Here is a 17,500-nt window from a genome sequence, read left to right as displayed (position 1 = left end):
CATAAGTACAACCGATCGTTTGATACTCATCAAGAACTTTTGTCCTGTGCTTACTTGATGAGCCTTGCAATGCAGACGTTATCATCGGTGAGGCAGAGGTTAAATCTAAGTACATGAACGATGGCAGCAGCCTAAAGTGTTAAATCTACGAGGGGACGCTGAGAAGTTCCTAGCTTTAAGGGTATCGCGAAAGGCCTGGTTGGATGCCCAATTTTCCCAGTTCTTTCGCAGGGCTTAGAAAAACTGAAGGACCACTGCAATAAGTGTGTGAATCTGAGAGGCGAATATGATCAATAAAATCATAATCAAATCACCCTTTTGTACTTACTTTTACCCAAGGCCAGGAACTTTTCAGCACCCTCTCGTATATAGCAAAAGGGTCTTCAAGAAAAAAAAAATTATTATCCTCATTTCGTCCTTCAGAAAATGCATAATGGAACATTCCAACTATTTTCGGGTCCTGAAAACAAAAAAGCGGCGACTTACGATCTCAGCTGAAAAGTTGTCGAAAAATGTAAGCCCAAACTGAACGCTATCAGAGAATGTAGCCTCTGCACCGCAGAGAAGTGCCTGATCTCCAAGAATTCTCGCTTGTCAGAAGTATATTTGAATACTAAATCAGAGCATTTCAAAACCTGTATGAACGAGAGGAAATTTAACCTTCAGCACTGGAGATACCCATATTAAATCCGATAATGTTTTTGCCTATTTTTATGGAGTGAATCTTAAGAAAAATTTATCCACCGAACGTTTGTTTAAAAATTTTCTTTCCTTGCTTTTTGTTCTTGATCTTTTTTTCTTTCTTAAATTCTTCTTCCGTTTTTTCTTTCTTCCTTTCTTCCTTTCGTTTCTCTTTACTTTAACTCTTTCCTCCTTTATTTTGCCTTTTATTTATTCTGACTTCTTGCTCTAAGTCACCTTCAAGCTTAGTTATAATTAATAAATTTTCTTAATTTAAAAACATCTCAGAAATGCTAAAGTTGATGATAAGTCTGATAATTGCCGTGATATTTTCAGGAGATATTCTCCGTTTGATCATAATTTTTATTACCAAAAATATTTCTCACGGAAAATTTTCTTAAAAATGCTAAGACACAAGTACATGAAAACTTCTTTTGCTTTCCGTCACAATATCATAATTATAGCATAATCAACTTTGAAATTAATTTTCAATTCAGCCAATGTCAAATGCAGTAGTGGTGATTCTGTTTTCGATTCTAATGGCCTGATGCAAGACGCAGTTCTTCATTAACAGGTACTTTGCCAACGTGTTTGGATAATTATAATTATTTTATCTTTGTCGCCACTTTAACGTGGCTGTTCCGTTAGAACAGACGTTACTACGATTTTTTTAACTCCAAGAGAACATCTCCTCCAGCTGGTAAACGATGTAAGCGGGGAAGCAAACCCCTACCATCTTCTAGCGACAGGACCTGCAGACCAGCCTGGTTTCGAGCTATTTCTGCTCTTCCTCAGTGTTGGACACCTTGTCTGCTAGAGATGGCAGTAGTTTGCTCAAGTTTGCAATATATGAAAATTCAAGCGACATTCAGTCGCTGATCTTGCAACAATATATCGGATGCAGGTAGCATCGTTAACCACCTAGAAGAGATGTCCTCTTGGGGTTAAAAAATCGCAGTAACTTCCGCTCTTACGGGACAGCCACGTTGAAGTGACGACAAGCATTACTTGCCAGTACAGTTACTGCTTGCATCTCTTACAGAAATTTTTATTACTTGCTGTTTTGCTTATTTTATTTTTGTTTTATTTTGCAGGGTTCTGTAGTTATAAAACAAGACTATATTTTCATTGAAACGGCTGTAGAAACATGCTACATTGCTTTCGTCGAATAATTTTCGAAGATCTTTCCTTTTTCTTTTTTTTTACCTTTGCTGATCAGTATAAGATATTCGTTTGATTCAAGCGTTACGCCCTTCTTGTTAATCTTTGATTTAAGCCAGATAGCATTTGTCTCTCTGGCATTGGAATTTTTGCTGGGCGTTTTTGAATTAGCTGACATTCCTTGGCTCTGCTTATCCGCATTCTTGCGAAGAGCTGCATCGGAGAAGACACTGCTTTGATGTTCACTTGACGTTTCAGCCATTAGACTGTGGCCATGCTGGGGCATCGCTTGGAAGGGTTTCTAGTCGAACGAATCGACCTCAGTTCTTACTGTTTTAAGCTTGGTACTCATTCTATCGGTCTCTTTTGCTGAACCGCTAGTTTATGGTGATGTAAACTTACAAAAAATAAGTCCTGGGGCCGATTTCTTTGACTAACACCCTTTAAGCATGGACGCAGTCAAATGACTGAACGAGTAAAAGAATAAAAGAATAATTGTACGTGGCTTATTGGTTAGAGTATTCGGCTCACGACTGGTGATAGTAGTGGTGGTGGTGGTAGTAGTAGTAGTAGTAGTAGTAGTAGTAGTAGTAGTAGTAGTAGTAGTAGTAGTAGTAGTAGTAGTGAAAAAAATAAGTTTGGAAACAATGAAAATTGATGTTATAATTATTTTTGCTTTTATTTCATTTCCATAATTTAGCAGTTTTCTAATCTGCACAAAAAATGTCATTTATCATGAATAAAAAAAAAGGAAAAAAAACGATGAAAAAAAAGAGAAATAGAAAAATAACAACAATTCCAAATGGAGAAAAATTTACTTAAAAGCATAAATACACAGCCGAATTATTTTTTTGAAAATTCATAAACATGATTTTAAATAGATCCACGATAACAAAGGTTTTAATTTAAAACCATTAAACCATCTATTTGTCGTTAGCGGAGCCCGCCCTCGTTGCGAGCATTCAGATCAGACCTCAGTTCCCTTCCACTTGATGTTTTTTTCGTGCAATTATTCATTTGCAGGTGTTTAGACAGGGTTTCGGCCAAATCAGATCGATCGTCAATATGATCACATCGATCAGTCAGTCACATCGATCAGTCGGTCACATCGATCAGTCGGTCACATCGGACTTACAAGCTTTATCTTCTAGAAGTGCCATACACACTTTCCCCTCTTTGTAAATCAGATTTTGTCGGGGAATTTGTTGATACACACACACGTGTGTGTGTATGTGTGTTTGGTGATATAAACAAGAAGAATACGATTCAAAATATGAGTGTGTGTGCATGTGTGTGTATGCATATATGTATTTATACATATGTTTGTGTGTGTGTGTGTGTGCATGTATATATATACATATATATGTGTGTGTGTGTATATGAGTATATACATATATATGTGTGTGCGTATATGTATGTGCGTGTGTATGTATGTATGTATTTATACATATGCTTGTAATACTTTAATGCATCGCTACGCGCGTTTCCATATATCACATGTTGTTTGTGACTATAATCTGCAATATTATAATTTGTAATATCCATGGATATTGCAAATGATATTGTAATCATCCTCTTCATGAGGATAATAGTCACAGGCAACATATGATTTGTGGAAACACACCAACAATGTTTGTCAAGCGATGGTGGAGGGGACAAACACAGACACACACACACACACGTGTGTATGTATATATATATATATATATATATATATATATATATATATATATATAGGGAGAATTCACAAAAACAAAAACAACCGACGAAGACAGGTGGTGTAGACAACAAACACATGTATTAGTATAACGTTCGGGAAGTGAAAAAGTTTTTAACGTTTCGAGCCTACGCTCTTCCACAGAAAGGAACACAGAAAGGAAAAAGGAGAGAAAAAAAAGAATGTGTAGTGGCTAAAAAAATTTTTTACGAGAAGTTCAAAAGGTTCAAAAGCTGCAGACGTCGTGGTGCATTGGAGCGATTTTTCATCAATAGAGGAGTCCAGTGTAATCCGTAGGCAAGAGAAATGCAGTTGAAGTGTAGAACGTCCAGCAGAGAATCCGTAGAAGTTTGTAAGTGATGAGATGAGACAGGATCAACTGGGATTAGGGGAGTTGCTGGTTTGAGTTTCGTTGTCCTCGCACCAACGGTCTAGGAGGAGTTAACGAACATACAAACATAACGGACAGAGAAACATCACTCAAATTTATAATAGGATATATGCATTATATATGTTATACATTTGTATTATATTTGTGATATATATGTATCATATGTGTAGTAATTAAATTTTGTGTTACTTTGTTGTATTTTGTTATGTACTTGGCCACCTTGGTCAGTGGAAAAAGCTATCTTGCATGATACCGGTCTGTGCTGCAGATCGTTTCTTCTAACTCCAATCCTTTTTCCATGGTTCGTTAAATATAATAGGAGTACAAAATATAAATATAGCGCAGGAGGAAATAATCGAATAACAGTTTTACAGAATAAGGGTTAATTGTAAAACAAAACAAAGGAGCAAAATTTGATTTTGTTTAAGAATTAGAAAATAAAACAATAAAAAAAAAAAACTTCCTTCAAAATTTGTTGTATAAACATGATTACCAAAAACATTTATATACACGCGTGATGTCAAAAATGTCGGAAATGATGAAATAGAACAGCACATCATTGATGCCATTTTCTTGGGAAGAAACAAGGGTGTATTTTCCTTTTTTTTTTTCTATCTTCAGTCTTTCGGAAGGAGTTATAGGAAATTTCATCGTAGACATTTTTGTTGTAGGAAATATTCGCCGTAGGAAATTCCGTTTTAAATAAACTCATCACGTTTTTTTTTTAAATGTTTGATGTGGAATAAAGATATGCCTATTTAATACTTTATATCAGTTTTTTTTCTATATTTTAAAAAATACTGATATTTCATAGACACAGGCGTGGCTGTGTAGTAAGAAGCTTTCTTCCAAACCATATGGTCCCGGGTTCAGTCCTACACTTGGGCAAGTGTCTCCTACTATGATCTCAGGCCGACAAAAACCTTGTGAATGGATTTAGTAGACGGAAAGTGAAAGAAGCCCGTTATATATATATAAATATATATATATATATATATATATATATATATATATATATATATGTATATATATATATATATATATATATGTATATATATAGATATATATATGTGTGTATGTGTGTGTATGTGTGTGTGTGTGTGTGTGTGTTATATCTATGTTTGTGTCTATTTGTCTGTGTTTGTGCCCCCCACCCCATCACCACTTGTCCCCCGTAACTTAGTGGTTTGCCAAAAGCGGCCGATAGAGTAAAGTACGCGGCTTTAAAAAAAATAAGTTCTGGGGTCGATTTGTTTGACTAAAACCCTTCAAGGTGGTACTCCAGCATGGCCGGAATCAAATGATTGAAACAAGTAAAAGAACAAAAGAATAAAAGAATAAGAGAATAAAAGAATACACTTTAGTCTTGTCGATACGGCGAATTTGTGACACAGCGAATTTGTCTCATGGCGAATCTTCATTCCGATTAGGCGAAATTTCTTTTGGCGAATTTTCCGAACTCGGTCGGAAGGGAATGTTCCTATGATTCTCGCAGGCAATCCCAGATATATGAGATTCAATAAAGTAGCTGTTTTATCTGAAGAGTTGTTTTATATGAAGTTGTTATGTGCTAATTTTATAACTGTGAAGAATTTATATCACAGAAGACGTGTCCAAATGTTCCATAAAATTGGTTTTAGTAGTTTTATATCATGCAATGGCGTTTAATGGTTTCATTGTTAAATGACTTCCGACGTAACGATTACCGGATCCCAGTGTTTTGAATAATTAGCAGAGTGAATAATCAAGGCGAAGAGCTGGCAGATAAGTTAGTACGCCGGGCGAAATGCTTAGCGGTATTTCGTCTGTCTTTACGTTCTGAGTTCAAATTCCGCCGAGGTCGACTTTGCCTTTCATCCTTTCGGGGTCGAGAAATTAAGTACCAGTTACGCACTGGGGATCGATGTAATCGACTTAATCCCTTTGTCTGTCCTTCTTTGTCCCCTCTGTGTGTAGCCCTTCGTGGGCAGTAAAGAAATAAGAATCGTTAGCACACCGGGCGAAATGCTTAGCGGTATTTCGTCTGTTTTTACATTCTGAGTTCAAATTCCGCCGAGGTCGATTTTGCCTTTCATCCTTTCGGGGTCGATAAATTAAGTACACACACGCACACAATCTTTCTCTGTCTGCCTGTCTCTCTCTCTCTCTCTCTCTCTCTCTCTCTCTCACTCTCTCTCTCTCTCTCTTTCGGTCTCTCTCTTTCTCTCTCTCTTTCTCTGTCAGTTTCTCTCTCTCTCTCTTTCTCTCACACACACACACACACACACACACACACACACACACACACATACACATACACACACGCGCACACACTTTCTGTCTCGCTCAACACTCTCTCTCACTCACTCTCTTTCTCTCACTCTGTATATAAGTGTGAGTATGTATGTATGTATGTATGTATGTATGCATGTATGTATTTATGTATGCATGTATGCATGCATGTATACGACGAATTTCAATACAGTTTCTGGTTACAAAATTTCATTCTCAAAATACTGAGCACCTCTATCCTATGCTAGAACACATTGGTCAAAGTGCGACGCATGGAGAACGAACTTGATACGACAGGATTACAATACGAACTTCTGAAACAAGCGGCCAAGTTCCGTCTTTCTGGTATTCATCCTTTACATAGCTTACCTCAAGAATTCAGAATATATCTGAACCCGCTATCAGATTCTCAAGCAGTTTTTGGACAGCTGCAGTTTGGGCATTCAGTATTTTCATGGATCAAAATCCTAACTGTCCGTTGTTCCTTGTCCCCGAATCAGTTGCTGAGAACCATTCTATTGTTAATCCATTTATCTTCGCTTCTATTCACAAGTATATCATACAGAAGTATTGATGTAACACGATGTCATACATATTCCCATCTACATGCATGAAACTGGCACGCTCTTCAGAAAGCACAGTACATGACATAGCACAATTTTTCATACATTTCTCAGTTTCACTCACACAATCACAACACACATAGAAATAAATTAACGAAATATTTATATTTGTGTATTTGAAAAAAATTGTTAATGCAGTTGCTTCTGTTTTCGTTTCTTTATGGATTTATTTTTGGTGCTTTATTTATTTAAGTCCATGACAGGTTTTTCTTTATGAGCTGGAAAAACAAATCGTTATATGGTTTGAAGTATTTAGCCATTTGTTTTGCTATTACCTTGCTTGTGCTTACGTTTCGGTGACCCTTATTTGGGGGCAAACATTTCGATTCAGAGTTTATCAACATACAGTAGAATCCCCTGGTGTTATTATATATAAAGTTATCCCTGGAAATCAGCCTCTTTAGACCGAGAAAATCTTGAACTTTGAGCAGCTCTTCTTGCGGATCTACAATCAGTTTGCTACCGTCTGCCACGTGAATCTGCTTTAGTGGAAAATATTGCAACCAGCGGATGAGGTAGCGGTAATAGACCGATTTGGCGATGGGGTAATATCCTGTGTTCAGTTTCTGGGTTTTATCGTCGTAAACGATCTCTTCAAAAGAATGTTTTGCTTCTTTTCCGCTGTGGTGGGTTCGTCGGTGAATGTATTCCGATATAGAACGATCCACAGGATTTTTAACAATCAGAATCAACTTGATAGTTTGATTCATGTTATGTATCCGAGATGGTGCTTTGTCACTATAGAAATATTCCGGTGATTTTTCCATTGTGATCTGGTCTGGACAAGATAAAGGCATTTTTTCTAAGTAGTAGTTCATCCCTCTCTGGAAGTTATCGTCTCTGTGAAAAAATTTCGGTTCTCCCTCGGCTACAGCAACAGAAGGGTGTACCCCAATAAACTCAAGTAAGGCTTTCGTCCCCGACTTCGGTGTACCTATAATAATACAGCTGGGTAGCCGTCGCTTCGCATCACAATTCATAAGTTTCTCGTTCGTGTAGGCTGGAGTCAAGTTGCCCCGGAGAAACACTTGAGAAAATTGTGATAGTAATCCCAACAGTAAACAGCACAAGAAGACTGTCGGTAAAATATAAACGTTTCGAAGCCGAAAATTCATAATACTCCGTAGACTTGAAATGAGGTCGTTCCGATAGAGTTTCTGAAATTAGACAAAAACAAAGCAATCAGAAACAGAGAAAAATATATATATATATATATATATATACTAAAACAAATGATATATAAGCATGTGCATGTATATCTACATCTACATGTATATATAGATGCATATTCGGGTACAGGACGTTAGAAAAATGAACGGGAGCATAAAAATAAAACGGACTTTGTTTACAGACAACAGAACGAACACATAGGAAAACAAACAAGCCACTTATGGAATTATTCCTTCATCAGCTGCCTCTATTCTAAAACTGAGCGTTTCGAAGATAAGGCAGGACGCACTCTTATATATATATATATATATATATATATATATATATATATATATATATATATATATATATATATATATACCACACACACACACACACACACACACACACACACACACACACACACACATATGTATATCATTTGAATAAGCACATGAAAGAAAGGGTAATTAATATATACGTAGCAGAATTCATATATTCATTCGAAGCTGATGATTTACTCAATTCAGTTTCATATCAAGTAAGCAAATAAACAAAACTGAAAAAGTGAGAATGCTGTAACTAATAGTGAATAGCAGTATACCTTGACTGAAACCATATAACCTTGGTTATAAAGGTTTTGTTAAAAGTAGGGTTAAACCAAATCATATTTGTCTGATGCAGGTTATTTGATGTTTGTGGTGGATACATTATTGTGTTTTTAAAGTAGCAGTGTGAGATTGCTTAATATTGCTTGTTTTTGCCTTGTGAAACTTTGTGCTGTCAGAAACGAGACTGCTTGTGCCTGTGTTTATTGCAGTTTGTATTTGTTTAATAATATTTGTGTAGTTGTTGGAATCTGAATGCATTTTAGAGTTTGAGCGTTATGATTTATTTAGCGTCTGTAACCGTATGAGGTTGATGTCATGTTGGCTTTTATTTTGTAGATAAACTTAAAACAGAGGAAAAGAGAGACAGGCAAACATGATTCGTTTATTAGAATGATTACAGCTTATAGCCCAGATAGAAAGAAAGAAAAGAGAAATAACTTGATAACAGCAAAAGTGAAAATAAAACATCTACAGAAAATAAAACAAAACCATATAAATTAAAGTTGGCTGAAAAAGAAGAAAGGAAAATAAATTAGAGACAAAAAAAAGAGTAAAATGTATATGAGCGCGGCAAACATTTGTTGAAATGCAAAATATAATGGCAGATATATCGTTTTGTAAAAGCGTAGCAAATATTTTTGTCCGTATAATTATAAGTGTATCCATCTTTAAAATCAAGTCATCATTATTTTAGGATAATAATAATAATAATAATAATAATAGCAACAACAATAACTTCTCTACTAGAAGAATATGGCAAGTCAACTTGTTTCTACTATTACCGAGCCTCAACGTATACCCTGAATTAATGAATCAAGATATTTTAAAAGGTTTTCTTTCACAAGCGTTTTTCTCACTTTCACAATATATCTGGATAGACTCGTTGCAAATCTGCTATCTAAGTTGACAAAAAAGTGTCTATGCAAGTAATATCTTGTCTTAAATTGGTTTACTATTCTTTCATTCCATCTATGCGTTACGTGCACTTTCAAGCGTGTAAGGTGAAGGAATTCCCGTTGTTTTACATTATTACCGTTAATGGAATCAACAGAGCTAACATAGTTTTTACAAGTGTAGAACATTTTATCACCATTTCTACTAAATATTTTGTAATATTTATGTATTCGAATACAAAAAAATAAGAATCATTAAAGAATTTATTCACTATTTATTTATGAGCATCCAAACGAAAAACTAGATTATACCACACATTTTTGGAGTTCAGAATCTGCATCTCAAAGGTAAAGGTCTGTGTATGAATTGAAATCGATCTAAATCCTAAATATGGTTAAGTGCTTCATTAGAGAAGCTAGAAGACTTCGTAAAACAAAGGCCAGCTTTATCTCAAGTTAAAGTGATATGTGCCTACAAACACTGAGGAAAACATTATGGGAATGATTTGAATTTTTATTGCAACAAAATAGTTTTTCATTAGGTTTATTATAAAGCAAATTAATTAGTGTTTAAAACAAAGGTTAATTTAACTACTATAGAAGTAAATTTAATATGGCTATATATATATATATATACATATGAACAGGGAGAGAAGGGGAGAGAAAGAGACAGCGAGAGAGAGAGAGAGAGAGAGAGAGACAGCGAGAGAGAGAGAGACAGCGAGAGAGAGAGAGAGAGAGAGAGAGAGAGAGAGAGAGAGAGAGAGAGAGAGAGAGAGAGAGAGAGAGAGAGAGAGAGAGAGAGAGAGAGAGAGATAGAGAGATCATGTATTAAGTTAGGACGTAGCTCGTTGTTTTGTGTCCCGAATAAGTAATACTTTGTATCTTCGAATTATAGGTGTACATTCAACAAAGGATCGAAGAAAAGAAGGTAAAACAATATTGAAATAAAAGAAACAGTTAATAAGACAAGAAGACATTGGTTTTTCACTGTTTTTTATTTCTTTGTACAACATTAAATACAAGAAAATACAGGCTCGACGTTTTGACAATCAATGTCGATGTATACAATTATTTCCGTGTTTCAATGAATTTTACGTTCCCTTAACGGAGATACCTCTTGGTATAGTAAGTTGGCTTTGACCAGTAATGATGCTTACGTCTGATGGATCTCCAATTACTGTGTGCAACATACAACTGACCATGTATGACCATGTATGACCATGTATGACCATGTATGACCATGTTTGAACATGGTCAGTTAGGGTTAAGGTTAGGCTTAGTGTTAGTTGCATTGTAAAGAAAAAGTATCTTTTTTTAAATTAAGCAAAGAAAAACGAATATTTACGCGTAAGTTTTCTTCAGAAAAGTTTAAAGAAAGGAAATTCATAATTTTGCTTTTTTCCATTTTGTTATAAACTGAGTTCGTTGATGAATTCTTTTGGCTATGGAAGTGATAACTTAATGTCTTTAACGGCCGCGTTAAGATGCTTATGTGTGTAAATGAGTAGAAACACGTATGCATACATACATACATACATACATACATACATACATACATGCATGCATGCATGCATGCATACGGACATATACACAGAAGAAAAGAGAGAGACAGAGAAAAAGGGAACATTTGTGAACCAACAAACCGGAAATTATGTTACAGACAGACAGATTTCACAAAATTTATAATAATGACTATATTGTATACTGGAATGTCACTCGTCATATGACGAATAACGTTTGGAAACATACTTTTGCCATCATGAATAATACAGCATGCGTACAATAATTATACTTTTTACTTTCATCAAACTCGCCGCTCTCTTTACTTTCTTTGCTTTTCTCAGACTAATTTCCGTGGATTTTCTTGCTTAGTTCCTTCCATTTTTTAGGAGGGGGGTGGGTTCATGAAACAATAACTTTAAAACCTATCACAAATACCCTTAATGATGTTCGTATTTAAACAACTTATATAAGTTGTTTAAATACGTTTAATTGTTCATAAATCAGTAATTATTTGTAATTGAAAAACGAAAACAAATTTTAAAAAACCGATAATATCTTTACCAGTGACAATACAAGACTTTAATATGCTATAACAATATATCGGCTGCACGTAATCACGTGATTTTCTGGCTCCTTCTGTCAAATATGTTACACAGGAACATTATGGAAGCCCAGAAAATCTACAAAAATGCTGAAGTATGGTTATTTAGCTTAAATCTTAGTAATCATACGTATCATTTACACTACGTGTTTGGAAACACCATATATCTACAACATTTCAATCACACTACTGATTCTAAAAATAAATAAATAAATAAAAATGCATCGCAACATATGTTTCTACACTGCACACCGCATCAGGTTACAATTTTTTCATATTCAAATAACATTACTTAAGATTACTCTTAATAATTATGTTTTTGAATGTTTTCTTAGCTCTGTTTCAAGTGCGAGTGCTTCCTCGTGCAATGCAATGTCCGAGGAAGCATCCGCACTAGAAATGGACCCCGAGGGAGCACCTGCACTGGAAATGGAGCTTAGAAAATATTCAAATCCATAATTAGCAAGAGTAATTTTAAGTAATATATTAATATGAAAAAGGTGTGCGGCGTAGAAATATATGCTGCGATGCATTAATAAGACGTATGAATTTCCATCCTCATTTTATTATCGTTATTACATTTGCATATATATATATATATATATGTGTGTGTGTGTGTGTGTGTGTGTGTGTGTGTGTGTGTTTTGCTCAAGTACAGTGCGTAATAGGAAATTAAATAAGTGCGTAAGGAATAGGAAATTATGATAGGAATTTCATTACCTTACAGTTGATTCTGCTGTAGAGATTTGAGTCATCGTATCTTATAGCAGAAACAACTGTATGTTAATGAACGCCATTGCATAATTTCCTGTTCTTGTGTAATTTATTTAATTATATATATATATATATATATATATATATATATATGTACATACATCTTCGCCCCTAGCTAGATCTCACCTCCCTCCCTATTTTCCACAACCCATCTTTACCTTCCCTCAAACGCGCCCCTAATGTACGTGATCTACTGTTCCGTAGCTCCCCCCCTTTTTTCCAGACCCCGTTGCCACAGCTGTCCTTTCATCACCAACACCACCTCTCTCACTGGATCCAACCAACACACCCTCTACATTAGGAACTCATTCTCCTGCATTTCTTCAAGTCTCATTTACTACATCAGGTGCAATCTTTGCAATAAACTTTACATTGGTCAGACGGGCCACCGCTTAACCGACCGCTTCACCGAACACCTACGAGACGTTCGTCTACGTAAGAACACCCCCATCGCTCGTCATTTTCGCTTGGCTAATCACTCCACCTCACACCTCACCGTCTTCGGCCTTACCCTACGCCATAGATCTACCAACTCTAGACTCCGCCTGGAACAGCGTTACATTTTCACTCTACGTAATCAAACTTCTTTCGGACTCAACACAACCCCCCTCCCCTCAGTGACCTTCTCCACACCTTTTCCTAAAACATTTTATTCTATCTTATTTTTATTGTTTTTTTTTAATTTATTATGATTATTTTTTATTTATTTCTGTTACTGTTTTTGTCTCTTACGGATTCAATTTTTGTTACTGATTTTTAAAAGATTTCTGTCGATTTATTCACATAATCTTTTTCACTAATCTTTTATTATTACTAATTTTTATTTTTTATTATCTGTTGTATTATTTTTTATTTTTTATATTCCTATACCACGCATCATACGCACCACACACACACACACATCCGTGCGCACACACACACGCAGACGGGCAGAGTGACACAGAGAGAAATAACGCACCCATACACATGCAGACACATACACAAATGCACACATTCCCACTCATGTCAACACACACACAGCCACACCCACCCATTCACACCCCTTTCAGAGCAACATTAACACATGCACACGGATCCTATCACACACACGCACACACACATACAGACTACTCACACACAAACACACAGCTAATAACACACACGCTACCATATGCACACACACAACAGACACACACAGTTACCACCACATGCACACACGATACCACGCACACACACATATATGCACACACGCTACCATATATATATATATATATATATATATATATATATATATATACACACACACACGCTACCACAAACACACACTCTCTCACACACACGCTACTTCACGTACATACCGACCATCTTCACACTCTCCTGTCCCAGAAAGCACTTTCTCTTCCTCCTTTTACTTCCGGTCACTTCAGAAATGTAACTACACATGAACTTTTGGCGATTTTTCTCATTTCTGCTTTACCTTTGGTCTTTCCTGTTTTTCCACTTACCGACGAAGAGCTGCGCTCGAAACGTAAAATAACAACTCTCTTCCTTCACCGAGCGTCATATTAATACCGTACTTGTGCTAATTCCTCACGCTCGTTTGTTTTTTCTTTTGTTCTATCTTTTTGAATTGATTATATATATATATATATATATGTGTGTGTGTGTGTGTGTGTGTGTGTGTGTGTGTGTGTGTGTGTGTGTGTGTGTGTATGTATGTATGTATTATGTGGAGGCGCGATGGCCTGTGGTTAGGGCAGTGGACTCGTGGTCGTGGGTTCGCGGTTTCGATTCCCAGACCGGGCGTTGTGAATGTTTATTGAGCGAAAACCCCTAAAGCCCCACCAGGCTCCGGCAGAGGGTGGTGACGAACCCCGATGTACTCTTTCACCAACATTTTCTTCCTATTTCTGTTGTACCTGTATTTCACAGGGCCAGCCTCGTCACACACTGTGTCACGCTGAATCTCCCCGAGGACTACGTTTAGGGTACACGCATCTGCGGAGTGCTCAGCCACTTGCACGTTAATTTCACGAGCCGGTTGTGCCACGATGTGTATATGTACATATGCATGTATATCAAAGATGGAACAAAGATGAAAATAATAATATAATTATAGAATGAGGTTAATATCGGTTACAATTGTTTCTGTACATCTCTGCATCGAACTACATTACACGTAGACGATTATGTAGTGTTGAAATAGTGATGAACGGTACTTTTTCAGACGTTTACCGAACTCAGCTACTGTACAAGAAAAGTGAAGAGAACATTTTCCGTTGATTCTATATTCAGACGAACCAAGATGAAAAGAATAATATTACAAATTATAATACAATTGACAGTATTAAGGAACAACAATAATGATAGTAGTAATAATAATGATAACAATAATAATTATTTTTATTTTTATTATTTTCTCTTTTTCACAAGTTTTGTTGGAGCTCCTGGAGCCTTGCATACGTAGCAGACTTGCTACCTGCAGCCTACGGTACCATGCTATTCGTTCTTTTCAGCTATCTAATACTTTTCTAATTATTCTGGCCGTATTATTATTATTATTATTATTATTATTATTATTATTATTATTATTATTATTATTTTGTTGTGTCTGGGGAGAGTCATTTTCTGTTAGTGCCTTATTATTTAACACACTCACCGGTTCAGTTTCCATTCATCTACTTATTTCTTGTTTCTAAAATGTTTGCTGCGTCTTGCAGCCTTTTCAATAGTCTTTGTGCGCATGTGACTCTCCCCAGACACAACAAAATATGCTTTAACACACGAACTCCCAATAAAGAATCGTGCAAACCAAATCCAAAAGCGAAATTATTATAACTCACAGCTTAATTTGCTGGGTGTCAGCTGTCCACAGGCAGCAGACTAAAGTGACACTTGTTTACTGGTCATGCTTCAAGAAGCGTACGAAGAATTCTTGTAGTTCCAAGCAATGCTGATTTTTGTAGGTGTTCTACCTTCACATTTGCACTTCCGTGTTGGTAGCTGAGTGCTGTCATTTCCAAGTGCACCAATTACTATTGGTATCACGTCCAATTTCTTCATTCACCACAACCTTCGTATTTGCTCCTTCAAATCATCATAATTGTTTATTTTTTCTTCTTCTTTCACATTGATCCAGTTGTTACCGGGCATGCTTTGTCGATTATCATACAAGTTCTTTCTTTTATTATTATTATTATTATTATTATTATTATTATTATTATTATTATTATTATTATTATTATTATTATTATTCAGTAGTTTTATTTTTATAACGTGCTTTCACTGTACTACCGAGCGCAGCTCTGTGTGCCTTGGGTATGTGCTGTGGTTTGCTGTGATGCTCTTATGGTTACTGTATTGAAAGTGTTTTGCGTAGGATGTGTGCAGTGCCCAGTAGTACAATTTTCTGTATGTTATATATATTTGTAAGTCTTGGTGTTTTTGTTATGTATTTGTCTGAATATTTTTTTTATTATACCTAATGCGCCTACTATGATAAGAATTGTTTCTGTTTTTAGATTCCACATTCGAGTTACTTCTATTTCCAGGTCTTTGTATTTTGAAAACTTCATTTCTTTTAGAGAAACGTTGTCATCTGTTGGTATTGATGCATCAATTAGAAAACATTTTCTTCGTGATCTCTGACAACTATATCTGGCCTATTGCTCTTAATTTCTCTTTCTGTGTGTATTGGCATATCCCATATTATTATTATTATTATTATTATTATTATTATTATTATTATTATTATTATTATTATTATTATTATTATTATTATTATTATCATTATTATTATTATTATTATCATTATTATTATTATTATTATTATTATTATTAGGTAGTGGGTAGCGATTTTCTTCACTACTTCAGGGAGTGACGACCCTGCCTGACACGAGTCCCGGGCTCAGCTGGCTCCGGCTGACAGTACCTGGTATGGGCCCCTATCCAGGGTTACGGAAAGGAGACAACCTTCAAAGAAATCCGGAGTGGAGCCCCGTAGGCGGTTTAGTGTTCGATTCGACACTCTTCCAGTAGCTCCTGCAACCAAGCTGGTGCAAAACGTAGAGCTCTGCACTCCTTTTGACTACGTCAGCAAGGTCGAGAGAGGAATCCTGACGATTGGGCTACCCAGGATTTTCTTACATCTGGCCCAGGCCTGCGCAAAACTGGAGAGGAAACTGGAGAGGACATGAAATGTAAAAACCAGACTGGATTAGTTTATGCGCAACTCCATTGTCTCCCGAGACAAAAAGATGCCAACAAAAACAACAACAACAACAACAACAATAATAATAATAATAATAATAATAATAATAATAATAATAATAATAATAATAATAATATAGCCAAACAACTCAGCCTCGATAAGAGCCAAGGATCCTGCTGTAGACCAAACCCTTACTTATCCCTGGGGCAAGCATGCTCTACTCTCAAGTAGAAAATGGGTATATGACTACTGCTTAGGATCAGTGTTTTCAATTAGGAATTACCAGAAGAATTGGCATCTCAAAGCAATAACATGCGCTATTGTTATTGAAACGCTTGGAATGGTGTCAAAAAGGAGCAAACAAAAATGTCGACCAAATTCCTGGCAGCCCCAAATAAAGAGGATTGCAGAAGCTCATACGTATAGGTACGACACATATTTTACGTAAATTTCTCTGTATGAAAATACTGTCCTATTCATTCAGGCAAGATGGAAATTATAGAAAACGAATGTTCCAGTAAGATGAAAATTGTACAAATTATGAAACAGGAACATATGTGGAACGAAATGATTAAAATGATAAAAAAAAAAAAAACAAGACAGTTCTAAATTTAGGGATTAAAGGATTAATGGATTTAAACAACTGAGGTTTAAGATTTTAAATTTTAAATCGATAGCGATCATAATTGATGTAGTATTAAAACGTTTTAAACTTACAACTAAAATATTGAAATTTAAATTTTACAATGAAATAATTTCCAAAAATTTAAACCAAATAATTGAAGGCCAATAAAGATTATTACTTAATAATTACAAGTTTCGGAAAAAGGTGAAAGAAATAAGAATTAATTCGCAAAGACGAACGATAGATATAACCACCCCACCAAAAAGTCATCTTGATAGGTTACTGGAATTTTATCGAAAGGCCTGTTA

The 17,500-nt window shown here is 35.7% G+C and overlaps 1 protein-coding gene across 4 annotated transcripts in view; it reads right to left on the bottom strand.

Moving 5' to 3' along the window:
• Positions 1 to 2,496: 2,496 nt before the first annotated feature.
• Positions 2,497 to 17,500, bottom strand: part of LOC106868162 (heparan sulfate glucosamine 3-O-sulfotransferase 5) — a 122,292-nt gene continuing 107,288 nt past the window's right edge. For 3 of the 4 annotated variants that reach the window (XM_089340489.1, XM_089340490.1, XM_089340491.1), the window contains one exon: positions 2,497 to 8,001. In XM_089340489.1, the coding sequence (XP_089196615.1) occupies positions 7,033 to 8,001 (969 nt within the window). In that variant the 3' untranslated portion in view covers positions 2,497 to 7,032. Of the gene's footprint in view, positions 8,002 to 15,200; positions 17,219 to 17,500 lie in introns of those variants that run through there. The other variant, XM_089340492.1, reaches the window with a different exon arrangement.

This window comes from Octopus bimaculoides, chromosome 23 (genome assembly GCF_046866305.1).
Source record: "Octopus bimaculoides isolate indiv1 chromosome 23, ASM4686630v1, whole genome shotgun sequence".
NCBI lineage: Eukaryota > Metazoa > Mollusca > Cephalopoda > Octopoda > Octopodidae > Octopus > Octopus bimaculoides.
Note: the sequence above shows the minus strand (reverse complement) of the source record. Positions and strands in the feature narration are given on the sequence as shown.